This window comes from Danio aesculapii, chromosome 13 (assembly GCF_903798145.1).
Source record: "Danio aesculapii chromosome 13, fDanAes4.1, whole genome shotgun sequence".
In the NCBI taxonomy this organism is placed as follows: Eukaryota; Metazoa; Chordata; class Actinopteri; order Cypriniformes; family Danionidae; genus Danio; species Danio aesculapii.
In genome coordinates, this window is record NC_079447.1 from 49209109 (window position 1) to 49224548 (window position 15440).

Below are 15440 nucleotides of genomic sequence, written 5' to 3' on the forward strand. Positions count from 1 at the left end.
AAGGTGTGGCGATATGAACAAGATCAGCAAGGTATGGAGCAAGATTGTGGATGGCTTTAAAAGTGAGAAGAAGTATTTTATAATTAATTCTGAAAGAGATGGGAAGCCAGTGAAGCTGCTGTAGAATGGGTGTGATGTGACAGATAGAGGTTTTTTTTTGTGATAATACGGGCTGCAGTGTTTTGTAGAAGTTGTAATTTATGAAGAGTTTTTTTTTTAGGGAGGCCAAACAGAAGGGAATTACAATAATCTAAACGGGATGTGACTAAACTATGAACAAGAATGGCAGCTGAATGTGGTGTGAGGGAAGGATGTAAACGATTTATATTTCAAAGGTGTAAATAAGCGAACCGGGTGACATTATTAACATGTGCAGTGAATGAAAGGGTACTGTCGAAGATGACCATATGAACAAATACAGTCCCTTACAGTCTCCGATATGTTACCAATTACAGAAAAACAACACACAGCATACATTTTGTCCTTATTTGGCTTCAAAAACACGCAACATATAGCCCACAGTCAGTGCAAACCCCTGATCTGCATCTTTAATTTTCACCAGCACATGAAACCTCTTGGTATAAAGTAATTCTGTCATTACGGGTTCATAATAGTCCAAAAGGTAATGATAATAGTTAAACATGGCAGATTGTTCGTGTTTTAGGTTGCTGAAAGAATCATTTGCTCCTTTGTTTTTTCGCGATTCACTCTCGCGTTTGTCCATTTCTGAATAGATCGGATTTCAGAAGCACTTCAATAGTCATGCACATGTTATTATCATCAGCCCAAGAAGTTCGTTACTTCAAATATAGACGCGCGGCGAGCTCTCTGGAGAAAGTGAAACCGCTCACGCTTTTAGACGTTCTCGTAAAACAAACACGGGACACAGATTTTGTTCATCTTGGCTTGTGGCTGTTTATCAAGACCACGACAAGGTTTGTTTGAGCTCGGGTCGACCATGGCTCGTTATTATATGTATATATTATTACGGTGTAATGTCTCGGCTGTGCATTTAAAAATGGCCATCCATTTCTCTTCATATCCATAGGCATCATTTCCCGCTCGCTCCACAAATGTGCTCTCAAGTCATTCTCATTTGTTTGTTGTCAAATGCCTGACAACTTCTGTGTGTGTGTCCGGTTGCAAAATATAGTGAAAAGTGCTACAAATATAATAGTTTAAGATGTTTACATGTCTGCATTGCACTTCAATTATGCCACTAAAATAGCAGTACTCCACGTCTTAATTTGATTTTTCTTTTGGTTAATTAAGACTTTAGTCGGATGAAAGTAATTAAAAAAATTGCTGTTTACATGGTGGACTCTTAATCAGAGTATTGTCTTAATCGGAGTATTGGTGTCATTCTTTTGTGCAATGATCATGGAAATGTTTTTTTTTTACTTTTGTTTTCTGTTTGAGCAGGTGGACTGTCAGTTGCCCACTTTAGGTCTTCTGGTCACTACGTTAGAAGAAGGCACAGAGAAAAGGTTATCTTTTAAGTTGGGAGATGTGATGTCGAAAGCCACGATGATGAACGGAGACAAGGTCCAGTTCCACATTTGCTCCAACAGTGTAACCAATGAGGAGTGCGCCGTCAATGTGGAGATCCTGCCGGAAACCTTCCTGTCAGACACTGAAGAGCAACGAAAGATAGTGAGTGTTTTTATCTGTTTTATTAATCCGTTTCATCCATGGTGATTTGTTCAGTTGACAAAAGGTGGCGAGTGTGCATTCAGATACAGTGAGGTGTATTGAAAGTATTGAACACGTCACCATTTTTCTCAGAAAACATATTTCTAAAGGTGCCGTTGACTTGAATTCTTTACCAGATGTTGGCAACAACCAAAGAAATCCATATATGCAAAGAAAAAATCTAATTAGTTTACAAGTTATGTGTAAAACAATGAAATGATGCAGGGAAAAGTATTGAACACATGATAAAAAGGAAGGTGTAGAACAGCAGTGAAAGCCCAGACAGCAACTGAAATCTCTCAGTAGTTCTTCAGCAACCCTCTGCTATTCCTCAGTGTAAATGAATATCAACTGCTTCAGTCCAACATTTACATTAGCAGGAGGATGAAGATGAAACCAAAGTGGACATTTCAGCAAGACAATGATGCAAAACACAGCCAAGGAGACTCTTAAATGCTTTCAGAGAAAAAAAATCAAGCTGTAGAATGGCCCAGGCAATCACCTGATCCGAATTCAATAGAAAATACAAAATAAAGATCAGATTAGATAGACGAGACCCACAGAACCATCAAGATTTCACATTCTGTTGTAGTTTGTGTAAAACTCACACCTGAGCAATGTGACTTCATTCTCCATATGAGAGGCGTCTTTAAGCTGCCATTGCCAAAAAATCCTTTTATATAAAGTATTCAACACATTTCAGTAGTTCAGCACTTTCTCCTCCATTTCATTGTTATTACACAGGACTCATTTTTCAGATTTTCTTGTTTTGTTTTACTTTTATGTTTGTATTGTTTGGGTTTTTACCAAAATCTAGTTCAATTCAATGTTAACAGCTCCTTCAGGAATATTATTTCCTGGAGAAAACATGACGTGTTCATTACTTATTTCTCCCACTCTAGTAGGGCAGTGTGATAAAATAGTATCTGTATTTTATTTATGGTACGCATTGGTCGATAACAATACTTTTACCAAACATGTTAGCTATAATGGTATTAGGTGGTATTTAAAGGCACAAGAATTCAGTTTTTGCTAGTAGAAGTCACATTTTCTAAATAATAACAAAGTCGAAGGTTGAAGATGCTGTATAGGAGAGTCAATAAAGTACTCATGAAAGCAGTGGTGCTTGAAGAGAGCTTGTTTGAGAGGATTGAGATACACACAACTGTAGTTTAAACAAGTGCAAAAAATGTTTTTATTATTTGTATTTTTTTTTTCTGGGAGAATAGCACAGACATTGGAGACTGCTTGATTAAAAAAAGCTATTTTTATACTGCAAAGGCTGTGATTATGCTTTGGTCACATGACATTGTTGATTTGTTAAGATGCCATCTGTGTATATACAGTAGTCATAATGATTAATTCTATAATGCATGCATCAGGGATATGGGTAATAATGAAATTGCCTTTGAATTTGCCAATGTGTTCACCTTTCACATGCATCTTTAGTTTTTGAATGGCATTATTTAAAGGTGCTGTGTGTAAGTTTTTGACTCTTCTAAAGCATAAAAGTACCATAATATGTTTGCAGACATTTAAGAAACATGCTAAGTGAAGATTCTTGATTTATCTGAAAATCAATGCTGAAGTCAGATACTCTGCTTTGAAAATGTGCGTTACGTGCTGGAACGTCTGTCTTTGTTTTGGTCTCTTAACATGCCCACTGCCAATGTAGCCAATTATATTTCAGCACCTCAGGTTGCCTTGTAGAAACCTGCGTTTTTCATTCAGTCAGGAAGGCTCTCAAAATTTAACCGTGACACAAATGCAACAGTAACAGCCTCCAAAATGAGACGCAGATTCAGAGTTCCACATGAGGTGGTTATTTATTAGCAAATAATATCAATATTAAAAATGTAAACATTAGGTGAGCAGGTTACTTTGTAACCCCGTGTCCTAACAACACGTTATGTGACTTGTGATAAGCAATTTGGCTGTTTGCACCAGACGAAACACGACAGAAATGTAAATGCAGCTATTCAGAAGCACAGAATAGTGCACTCACTGCACTCCAACAAAATGGTAAGATTTATAATCTAATTGATATACATTAAACCTCTTTAACATTATTAAATGTAGATGCTGAATCCCTGATATGTGTTGGTTTGCACTGAGTCTCAGTTCTAAAGTTCAATTTCAAATGGTTTATTTTATTTTCCAGATCTGAGGTGAACTATCTGCTGCTGCTTTCAGTAGTATGGCAATAAATGTCATGTAAAATGGCATTCAAACTCACATTATTAGCATTTAACACTGAATAAAGCACATGAGGTGTACCTGAGCTGAACATTGTCAGTTTTCTGTTGTTCAGCTGCAAGAAATAGAGGCAGTTTCTAAAATATAAATTTCAGGTGTTGGTTAGGACAAAAACTCCTTTTAATATGGAAAATATTCCTTCTATCGCGTTTCTCTACTTTTAGCTATAAAACGGGTCAAATAAGCCTTTAGGTTTGATAGTCAGGCACCCTAATGTCAATCTGACAATCTGCGCTTGCTTGGACTCCTCAGAGGAACCCGATAAAAATGTGTATAGATCCAAAAGTGCAATACCTAGTTTAAACACTGGGTGTCATACTTGCATACTGCACCTTTAACAGTTATTGTAACGGCTGTGTGTGGAGCCCTCCTGACAAAGCCCACAGTTTTGTTCTGTTTTTGCTGAAATTAATTTTTGCAGATAAAAAGTATGCCAGCTTGCTTGAATACAAATTATTTAGCTGACTAATTTGGTAAAGTATAAAACAGATATATACATTTATTTATATATATATATATATATATATATATATATATATATATATATATATATATATATATATATATATATATATATATATATATATATATATATTCTTTAATTTGTTGTTGTTGCCTTTACCCTGTGGGCCAGTGGATCATTTCTTGTTCATGCTTTTTTCTGCGAGTCAAAGTTTCTGATTAATTGCAATTGTTCATGTATTTGACAAAGATTTCCATCCTATTTTCTTATTCACCAGAACACCAAAACTGCCTTATGGTGTTACCAGTGGTTGTAATGTAGCTGATCTTTGAAACATGCTCTTTTTAATTTAAAGCACAACCTCACTCAACGTTTACTGTTGCTTATGACATGCTTCCATCTATTAGGGGCTTGTTATCAAGCTGGATGATAAATGTGGGTACATCAAGACACAACAGGAACCACAGCTATTATTTGACTTATGTGAGGTAATGGAGGACGCCAAACTCGCTTTGTCTGAAAAGGTTGAATTTACTCAAGTACCGGTAAGTTCTCTACATTTAAAACTTGCGATCTTTGTTGCATTATTCACGTATTACTACAGTAACATTGTAGTTTTGTTTTCTTTTTCTGGAAAAAATGAAAGGGCAACATTTTGTATGCTATTGTCAGTCCAGTTTTTTTTATATAATTGTTGTGCTATTTGAAGAACGAAGCGGTTGAAGGTGGAAAACAAGCTGTCAGAATAAGAAGGCTAAATGAGAGCGTCTTCACAACTGCACCAAAATTAGAGGCCTTTGGGGTGAAGGAGAAGGTGCTGTACTTCAACTTCTGTTGTTGTGAATCTACATTTACTAGTCGTTTAAACACGAGTAGATCTAATATCTGCATGTATGACTTGTGCTTTAACTAATCGAATAGTCAGTGCAACGCCTGGTAAATACATTATGTTAGTGGTTTTATTTTCTGTGGTTTGATTGATCCCTAAATATGGACTCTACTACATTTGCTTGGCTGCCTGCAGAAGAAAATGACCATCAAATTGCTGAAGGATCCAAAAGACATCAAGCAAGAGGCCAAAATGGAAGAAAAAGACAGTGACTCAATGAATGGACAGTAAGTAAATCAAGAGTAAGAGGGTTTGTTTAGCCCAATGGTTAGATAATCTGAAGGAGTACTTCATTGGTATGCTTTTACATTGACCGTAAGTCTAAAAAAAGTAGTTTTATTTTAATTGTGTTTTACTTTTGATATGATTGAGCTATTTTGAATACAAAATAAAGTATTAAAGGTGACATTGGATGCTTATTTTACACCTGTTATTATGTCATGGCCCAGTACAGAGTCATGAGTAATGAAAGATATTCTCTTGGGCCACAAGAACACAAAATTACTCTTTAAGAGATGTCATTTTATTGTGAGTTTCCCCTTAATTACCTTTTTCGTATTTGCCACAGCCATATCACCCTGCAGCCCAATACCGGTTACTCAATGAAGCTAAGCAGGGCTGTGTCTGGTCAGTACCTGGATGGGAGACCACATGGGAAAGCTAGGTTGCTGTTGGAAGTGGTGTTAGTAAAAAAAATCCCATGGCACTTCTTGAAAAAAGTAGGGGTTTAACCCTGGTGTCCTGGCCAAATTCCCTCCGTTGGCCCTCACTGATCATGGCCATCCACCGAATTGGGTCTATCACTGTCTCTCAACTCCCCATATAGTTGGTATGTGGTAAACGCACTGCTGCACCTTTGTCCTGTGACTGCTGTTGCATCCAAGTGGATGTAGCACACTGGTGGGGGTGTGGAGAGACCCCTCTCATGATTGTGAAGCGCTTTGGGTGTATGGCCATACACGATAAATGCGCTATATAAATACACATAACATTACATTACAATTGTGCACATTGCACACCAGACACTTCAACTGCTCCACGTACATGACAAGAATTCTAAACGTTATCTTTTCTATGCATCGAAAGAAAACAATCTCTCTATTATGGTTAGCTGTGTTTTTTTTTTTCTAATTTGTTGTTGCATGTACAGTTGAAGTCAGAATTATTAGCCCCCTTGAATTATTAGCTCCCCTGATTTATTTTATCTTTGCCATGATGACAGTAAATAATATTTTACAAGATATTTTTCAAGACACTTTTATACAGCTTTAAGTTACATTTAAAGGCTTAACTAGGTTAATTAGGCAGGTTAGGGTAATTAGGCAAGTTATTGTATAATGATGGTTTCTTCTGTAGACTATCGAAAAAATATATAGCTTAAAGGGGCTAATAATATTGACCCTAAAATGGTGTTTAAAAAAATTAAAACTGCTTTTATTCTAGCTGAAATAAAGCAAATAAGACATTTGGGTCAAAATGGGTCAGAAAGGTTGAGACACCCAACGTAAACATGATATGTCCTGATTAGAAGCCAAACCCGAAGCAGTAAACAAGAATCCAATACAGGGGAAAGATAACTATAATCTATGATGCATGTGTCTAGTGCATGTCTTTCATGACCTCGTAAGCAGTACAGGGTAGAAACCAGATAAAAAGGAGAGCACACTCTGTTTTCAGTGTCTCACTCTGCAGAAACTGTCGTTGCTGTATAATTGTGACCTTCTTTGTAAAGAATAAAACTTTAAAAAGACACCCTGGGTAAGACATTGTCTTCTTTACCACAGAGAACGCCTCTTTAAAGACAAATTGCCGCTACAGGGGCTAATAATTCGGACTTCAACTGTATATGTGAGATAGATGTAATTTCACGTACATGCTTAATGCTTGACACCTCAAATACTTTCTAATCAACCAAAATACTCTCAAATCTCCAACCTGCATTATAATATTAATTTCACATTATAACAAAATGTGAGATCTCGCTGGGGCATCTCAGACGCATAATTGCATATATTTACCGGCCACTTTATTAGGTACACCCTACTAGTACCGAGTTGGACCTTCTTTTGCCTTCAGAACTGCCTTAATCCTTCATGGCATAGATTCAACAAGGTACTGGAAATATTACTTAGACATTTTGGTCCATGTTGATATGATAGCATTACGCAGTTGCTGCAGATTTGTCGGCTGCACATCCATGATGCAAATCTCCCGTTTCACCACATCTCAAAAGTGCTCTATTGGATTGAGCTCTGCTGACTGTGGAGGACATTCGAGTACAGTGAACTCATTGTCATGTTCAAGAAACCAGTCTGAGATGATTGGTGCTTTATGACATGGCATGTTATCCAGCTGGAAGTTGAAAGCAGAGGATGGGGACACTGTGGTCATAAAGGGATGGACATGGTCAGCAACAATACTCGGGTAGGCTGTGGCGTTGACACGATGCTCAATTGGTACTAATGGGCATAAAGTGTGCAAAGAAAATATCCCCCACACCATTACACCACCAGCCTGAGCCGTTGATACAAGGCAGGATGGATCCATACTACTTCTATGTTGTTGATGCAAAATTTTAACACTACCATCCGAATGTCGCAGCGGAAATCGAGACTCAAAAGACCAGACAATGTTTTTCCAATCTTCTATTGTCCAATACTGGGATATTCCCTTCATATATAAAACTAATTAATTTAGCTATTGCCTTTTCTGAAGCTGGGATTTGGAGTAAGGACACCTCTGAGTCTCTAAAGTTACATCCAAACAGCCACTTTGCAATCCGTTTACAGGATGAGGGTGAAGTCTATAGTTTGCATGTAGGCCGGTACAGAACCACCTGGTTGCCTCTAAATCGGCTAGAATATTATAGCACTTGAAATCACTTTTTTTTTTTTTTTAATCTGCTTTTCAGCTTTTCTTAGCTGGCAGATACAGCAGAAACTCTCACGAAGATATCTACAAAGTACAAATTTCATCCGATGCCACCTTTAAATTATTATTAGCGAAGTAATCATAGGTGCAGACAAGCTTCTAGATTGAACGTTAAAAATGATAGAAGTATAGTATTGAAGTTGTACAAGTTATATTTGATTTAAACATACAAAACTCGCGTCTGGGTTAAATATTTTTGTATTGTAATGACAGTATAAGTATTGCTACGTATTGCTATCATTATATTGAGGACAATTATAAAGGATAAATGCTGTATAAATTATGTAACTTCTGTTTTTATTTATTTTTTTATTTGTATTTTTTTAGCAGGCCGAACAAGGCTTCATCTCTAAATGATCTGAAGAAGGAAAGTGTTGTTAAACAAGAAAACGCTAAGGGTGATAGAGCTCGGAGCAGAAGCAGGGAAAGTAGTCGGCGTAGGTATAGTCGTAGTAGGAGCAGGAGCAGAAGCAGAGAGCGTGGCCGACACAGATACAGCCGAAGCAGAAGTAGGAGTCAAGACAGAAGCAGGAGCCATTACAAGAAGTACAGAAGTTCTAGTTGCGAGAGGAAGGATGGCCGGTACAGGTCCAAACGCAGTCGGAGCAAAGATCGCTCGGAGAGATCCCATCGGAGTAACAGTCGCAGCAGAAGCAGAGAAAGGAGCAGCCAAAGTTCCAGAAAGAGAAGCCGCAGCCCCATTGATCAATATGGTCGCAGCATTAAACTAAACCCTTCTAAGGAATCAGACAGCAAAAAGACAGGTAAAAGCCCTGATGGTGATGTAGATGATGAGTTGTTGAGAAAAAAGAGAGAGCTGATGGAACTCAATGAGCTGATCGCACGTAAAAAAGCTATCGTTGCTTTGGAGCAAAGTGCCAAAAAAATCGAACCTGAGGGAGAAAGTGGAGTTACGACATTTGATTATGAACATATGCATCGGGAGAATGTGTGGACGCCTGACCTAAAACCAGTGAAATCTATTTTGAAGAAGCAGTCTGAAGCTCCCATTGATCCCATACCTCAGGTTTGTGTCAATTTGGGCTTTTCGTTTTGTATCCAATTGGTTTCTTGTATACCTCACTGTCTGTCTTATCTTTTCCAAGGCTTCTGCAAGCAATGAACCTCCTGGTTCTGTTAAGAGTGAGAATCAAGAAATGCAAATTGGATACCATCAACAAACTAGTGCTTATAGCTCAATCATACCTGGCTTGTCTCTATTTGAAACCAATTCTGAGAGGACTTCCACTGCGGGATCTGAGAAGATATATTTACCTCTGGTTGAGGATGAAGAATTGATTAGGAAGAAGATGCAATTTGATGAACTCAGTGAGACCATAGCACGCAAAAGAGCAATCATGGCCATGAAACAGAAGGTCAAAGTTCTGCAGGACTTGGAACCTGAAATGGAAACAGAATATGATCAGGACTCAGACAACGATGATCAACTTGTAATGTCTAAAGGAAACCTATGGAGCTCTAAAGTAAAACCAAAAATTCAGCCCAAAAGGTCCATCTTGAAGAAGCAATCAGAAATTCTCAGCTCTCAGGTTTGTTGATTTGTAAAATGTTAAATTTAGATGAGCAGTCCTAGGTGGAAGAAACAGCATTAGGTGGTAAAACTGGTTTTCCAAACATGGCTGTGTAGTTACATGGCCAGATTATGTTCCTCTCCAGTTATACCAGGTTTGATTTTGGCTGAGATGGGATGACCCAGACATTTTAAAGCCAATCTTGATGGTAAAATGGATGGTTTAAATCATCAAGAAAACATATCTATCTAGTAACCATCTGAAGCTGGGCTTAGCTGCTGGGATGCCCTCTACTATATTTATGTACAATGGAGTCTAGATCAATCAAAGCAAAATGTTCGTGTTAATCGTAATCGTGGTCTTTAAACAAAGAAATGCATGACAATCTAGTTTAAGGAGACATGTCCTCTAGAATTATGAATTTATTGTTATAATTTATTATTTTAATTTGCCATAAGTTTATTGTCATCGATCAGCTGTTTGGGGCCGATCTCACCGAATGCACTTTTCCGTTCTGAGAATGTTGACGACAAAAAAGAAGTTTGATGCGCTTTTTCATTAGGCAATGACTGAATTAGGTGCGTATTATGTGCAAGCATTGCTGTTGAAATTGTTATAATTAATTTTTTTAACAGTGACTACGTTTACATGGACATCAGTAATCAAATTATTTGCCTTAATCTGAATAAGACTATAATGTGATTAAGGTGTTTGCATGAGTTGCCTTTGAATGTTCCTTTCATGATCCCATTCTACATTTTATAGCACATACTTTGATTAATGTCATTGCGTCACCTTGCTATCCACATTTCCTTTAGAGTTTCATGTAATTTTTTTCATTTTTAATTAGTCGACTTTGACTGCAGTTCGGCACTTTCATTTTCATTCAGGAATATTTCATGCATGCCCCCGTGACAAACAAGATGTTGGATGCGAGAATGAACTGTAATAGTGTAGTTTTAATGGAATTTGATACCGCACACCGTATAGGGGAAAAAAACCTCCGCATTTCGCTATGTGTCTGTGGTCTTTCACTGACTCGGTAGGTGCAGAGAATAGTGTCAAACAGACGTGTGTGTGTATAGACTATCCTGTTGAAGTATGCGGCGGAAATCCTACACAACAGTAATAGTTTGATTGCTGTGTTTACATGTCTGAACTTCGCTTCAATAATGCCACTAAAATCGGCATACTCCGCATGTATATTTAATCCGATAATCCGATTTCTGTTTAGTTTGATTATGACCTTTTGATTATCAGATTAATCAAAAATCGCAGTTTGCATGGTAGACTTTTAATTAGAGTATTTGTCTTAATCGTATTAAAATCTGATTATTGGGCTGTTTCTCAATTCAAAGAACGCAGAGAACGGACTTGCGTTCTTGTGGAGACCGATCTTGCTAGGTCACCTCGGAAGAATGAACTCAGGAGAGCACGAGGACAATACAAATAAACACAAATAAAACAGATTTTAATACGAATTTCAGCAAATAAATGTGTTTATGCCTTTATTAAGATTTTCATGGTAATGTTTATATTCACCGTTTCATTTACGGAAACTCCTGAGACAAATAAGTGATATCTCTGAACTTTAATAATAAATCTGTATAAAATACTGTGCTTCCCACCTCCAGTCGCAATGACTTCTGGGACTTCCAGAGCGAGTTCGGTGCTCAAGTCTGCATCGGCACGTCCTCGATATCTTGAACACATTGGGGAAGTTTCATGCGTCCTCCGTTTTTGCGGTCTTGAGTATTGGAACTGAACTTTGGCAGTTGATGATGACGTTACACGAGGACGCAAGACGCAAATTGAGAAACAGCCATTGTGTCCATGTAAATGTAGTCATCGACAGCCCTAATATATATTATTCTGCATTGTAAATTAGCACACCTTATACAATACAGTATAACTGTAGGCGTGCTAGCAAGCTCTGATTGATTTCAGACCACCATGAATGTTTGAGCTCAGTGGTGGGAATTACTATTGGATAAAAGTGCAAAATAAAAACACATTATTTATTTATTTTTTTGCATTTTATGCTTTGCAGAGTGACACAACCTCAGTTGATGAATATGGTCAACCATGTCAGGATGATTCTCCATTTACAATACCATCTCCTCAGGCAAAAGTAGCAGCATTGTTTAACCGGCCTTTAAATCCACAGCCTATTCAATCAGTTTCCATGGGCTTTTTCAATCGGATGAAGCAGGAGCCTTCAGCAGCCTCACAAGTGACTGAAACGCCCACTTTTAACAAACTAGTTATGCCACAGTTATTCATGCAAGCAGCCAGCTCAAAATCTTTGCTCAGTCAGAAGCCTTCCACCGTTTCCAAAGCTCACGATGACCAACCTGGAGCATCATCTCGGCAGCCTCATAACCCTCCCCAAAGCAGTATCCCTTCAACAAGCCAGAGTTCTTCATCAGATAAAAAAGGCAATCTTACCACTCAAATGGAGCGCTTCCTTAGTGCTCTCAACAAGGCAGACACCAGTGTTGTTAACTCGTTGTTTCAGGAGGCTAGAAAGGATCAAGCTCTAATGAACACCAAGAAACCCACTCTAGTGCCAGCCGAAAGAAGAATTCCCTTAATTGATGAGATATATGATCCTTTTAAGGAAGACGAAGACAATGATCAGCCTTCTCTTTTGGGAAAACATTCTGGCCCAGAACGAGCTATAAAGGACTCCGGCAGAGATGACCTCTTGCCTCATGAAAGAGCGGTTCAGGATGGTAGTGGCTTTTCTCGACTTGTTGGAATGAAGTATAGTGTAGACCCTACTTCAAAAGCTGGGAAGAATCCATACGGGCATCAAATGCTTTCAGAAAATTGGAGCATGTTCAAAGAAGATCCAAGTCTGTTCTCCGAGCAATGGAAGCAGTACGAAAAAGATGCCAATCTGTATGCAACAGAACAAAAACAATACCCCGAAGAACATAGGCAGTCTGTAGAGTATGAGGAAGTCAGACAAGATGCCCAGCACTCCTATGTAGAGGACAGAAGGTTGCCTGGTGCGTTTAGCAAAAGCTTAGCCCGTCAGGAGTCTGAGGAAAGCACTGACGAAAAAGACCGAAAATTAGAGAGCTTTGAAAAGCTTCAGAGTCTTCTTCAAACCATAGGGCTAAACCTAGACACTTCAGAGGTTAGCAAGTTAGCTGACAGGACGCAAGAGCGATTGTATGGTAAGATGAAAAAACCTCTTAGCGCTGCATCTCACTCCTTTGAGCACAAAAGGGAGCGATCGATGAGCCAATCAGAGAAGAGAGGCAGTAGTAGTAGGGCAGATTCATCAGACTCTGAAGGCTTTAGGTCTGTTTCGCCAGCTCAGTCGTCCACTCGAAAGGTGTACATGAGCTATAAAGAGCTCAAATCCAAAGACCAGGACAAAGTTGGAGAAGTAGACCTAACTAGCATTAAGAGAACCATAATAAATGTAAAACAGACAGAAGACGAACAGGATCCAAACAATACTTCATCTGAGCAAAATGCGGCTACTGAAGGTTCGTTCCAGCCAGGAACCGTTCAGCAGGACTTTTCCCAGTATACCCAGAATTATGCCATGTCAGCTCAGCAGTATTCACAATATCAAAGCAGTAGTCAGCATGCTTGGGGTGCGTACCCTTACGGCACAGCACCTTCATCCTCTCAAATTGGTTATACTAGTGGTTACCAAGCAATGGCTCCACACATGATGGCTGCTTATAATTCATACAGTTCATACAATGCATCAATGTCCAATCCATATTATATGCATCCAACCTTCATGCCATATTCCTATGGTCAATTATCCACCCCTAGCCCTCAACAGCAATCCGTAAGTAATGCTCCCTATGCTAAACCAGTGGTTGGTAAAAACACAGCTGAAAAAATAAAGCCACCTGTTAGATGCCTCACAACGATAGAAACTCTCAAAATGGATAGTACACTTATTAACATACAAACTGTAAAGGACAGTGAAGCTAAATGTGCATCAGAGGACGTCAAGGATAAACAAGTCCCAGCCATAACAGAAGACGACATCAAGGCTAAGCAGAAGAAAAGGGTATGACATCTTTCTTCAAACTTCTCACATATGGAATCCTTTGTTTGTTTGTTCCTGAGTATCTCTGTGATAATTAATACACGCTGTCATACTTCTGTAAATTCTGCGATGTAGAAAAGATCAGATGCTACACAAAGGACAATGTTGCTTATTGTTTTCAGTTCATCTGTAATATCCTAAATCTGCGATTGATAAATGTGCTGATTGTTTGAGCGCCATTTTGTCAATGAGAGATTTGTTCTTATATGATTGTGCTCTGGGCAGCTCGAACAGTTTAACCAGAGAATGAAGCTGAAGAAAGAGAAGCAAATGGAAGCCCAGCGATCGCGTGGACAAAACCAAAATTCAGCTCCAGGTATTAGTATTTTCCAGAGTCTTGAGGTTCAAGCATTTGTTGACTTCTTAAGAGCTTCAGATGCAATCAATTGCATTGTGTTGATGTTCTTTTGTCTTGCTAGAAAGACTTGATTACCTTAGTTGTGCAGAGCAATGCTGGGATCTCAAGGAAAAGTGGTAGTTCAGGTAGTTCTCAGGTCATGGCAGGGACAATATTAGACCACACTGTAGCCTTTAAAAATGGTCAGCCATGTGTCGAATTTTGGAAAACGAAAGTATTTTGCATTTGAATACCTTGAAATTACAATTTAGATTCATTTGTATTGACAGTAGTGATGGGAAGTTCAGATCATTTTACTGACTCTAACCTTTGAGTCTCGTTCGATTCGTTCATCTCGTTCAATTAATTCGATCCGTTCAGCTCGTTCGAGCCGTTCAACTTACTCAATCCGTTCAGCTCGTTCGATCCGTCAAAGTAACATTAAAATGTTACGAGATGCTTCCAAACACATCTACAACTAGCCCTAACATTGATCCTACAAACAAGTCAGAACAAGAATGCCACAATACAATGCAATGCTACTAAGAAAACGAAAATAATCCTTCATTGTTTACTTGGTGTTATATCTATGATTAGCTCTGCTCACCTCTTCAGGCAAGGCATGTCTTCAAATTTGAGTCGTTCGTTCACCTGACACTGATAAGCTTATAAGTCCCTTATAAGCTTAACCAATGCGTACAGTCTGAGCCAGAAACACCCACGATTAGTTCACCTTTTGAGTCTTTGGGTTTCTGAGTCATTCATTCATCATGTGATAGTATGTTGAGGTGACTCAAAACCGAAGACTAAAGAAATTAACGGATCAAATCTTTTTCCGGCTCTAAATGCATAAGATTGGCTTCTGTCTTTCACGTGATGAACGAACGACAAAGACTAGAATACACAAGACTTGTCACTCGTATAGTTTTTTATAGGGAAAAGTGTAACGACCAATATGGTGAATGAAGCCCAGCCTACTAGTACTGGAGCAATCAGCGATCGCTATAGACTTGACGTTTTTCTGGGCAGAAGCTCGGACCAGACATGTGCTTTTACGACAGTTTGGTGGTCAACAAACTCACTGGAATCATAGCGAATATTTGCTTCACAGACATAAGAAATATGTCAGCATAAAGCTTGAAATCTGTACTTTTAAATGAACCAAGTGCACTTGAAGAATTTTTTGTTTTGTTTTGTAATCTGTATGAAACGAATGTGAGGTACAGTCCATCCTGTCAAACACGCATCACATGACA

At 38.5% G+C, this 15440-nt stretch overlaps 1 protein-coding gene across 2 annotated transcripts in view; it reads left to right on the forward strand.

Annotated features, from left to right (window-relative positions):
- Nucleotides 1-15440, forward strand: part of LOC130239252 (uncharacterized) — a 29417-nt gene that overhangs the window by 10323 nt on the left and 3654 nt on the right. Inside the window, exons 9-16 of one of the 2 annotated variants that reach the window (XM_056470337.1) lie at nt 1423-1653; nt 4819-4956; nt 5121-5225; nt 5436-5527; nt 8559-9258; nt 9338-9781; nt 11814-13808; nt 14073-14163. In XM_056470337.1, the coding sequence (XP_056326312.1) occupies nt 1423-1653; nt 4819-4956; nt 5121-5225; nt 5436-5527; nt 8559-9258; nt 9338-9781; nt 11814-13808; nt 14073-14163 (3796 nt within the window). The remainder of the gene's footprint in view (nt 1-1422; nt 1654-4818; nt 4957-5120; nt 5226-5435; nt 5528-8558; nt 9259-9337; nt 9782-11813; nt 13809-14072; nt 14164-15440) is intronic. The other variant, XM_056470338.1, reaches the window with a different exon arrangement.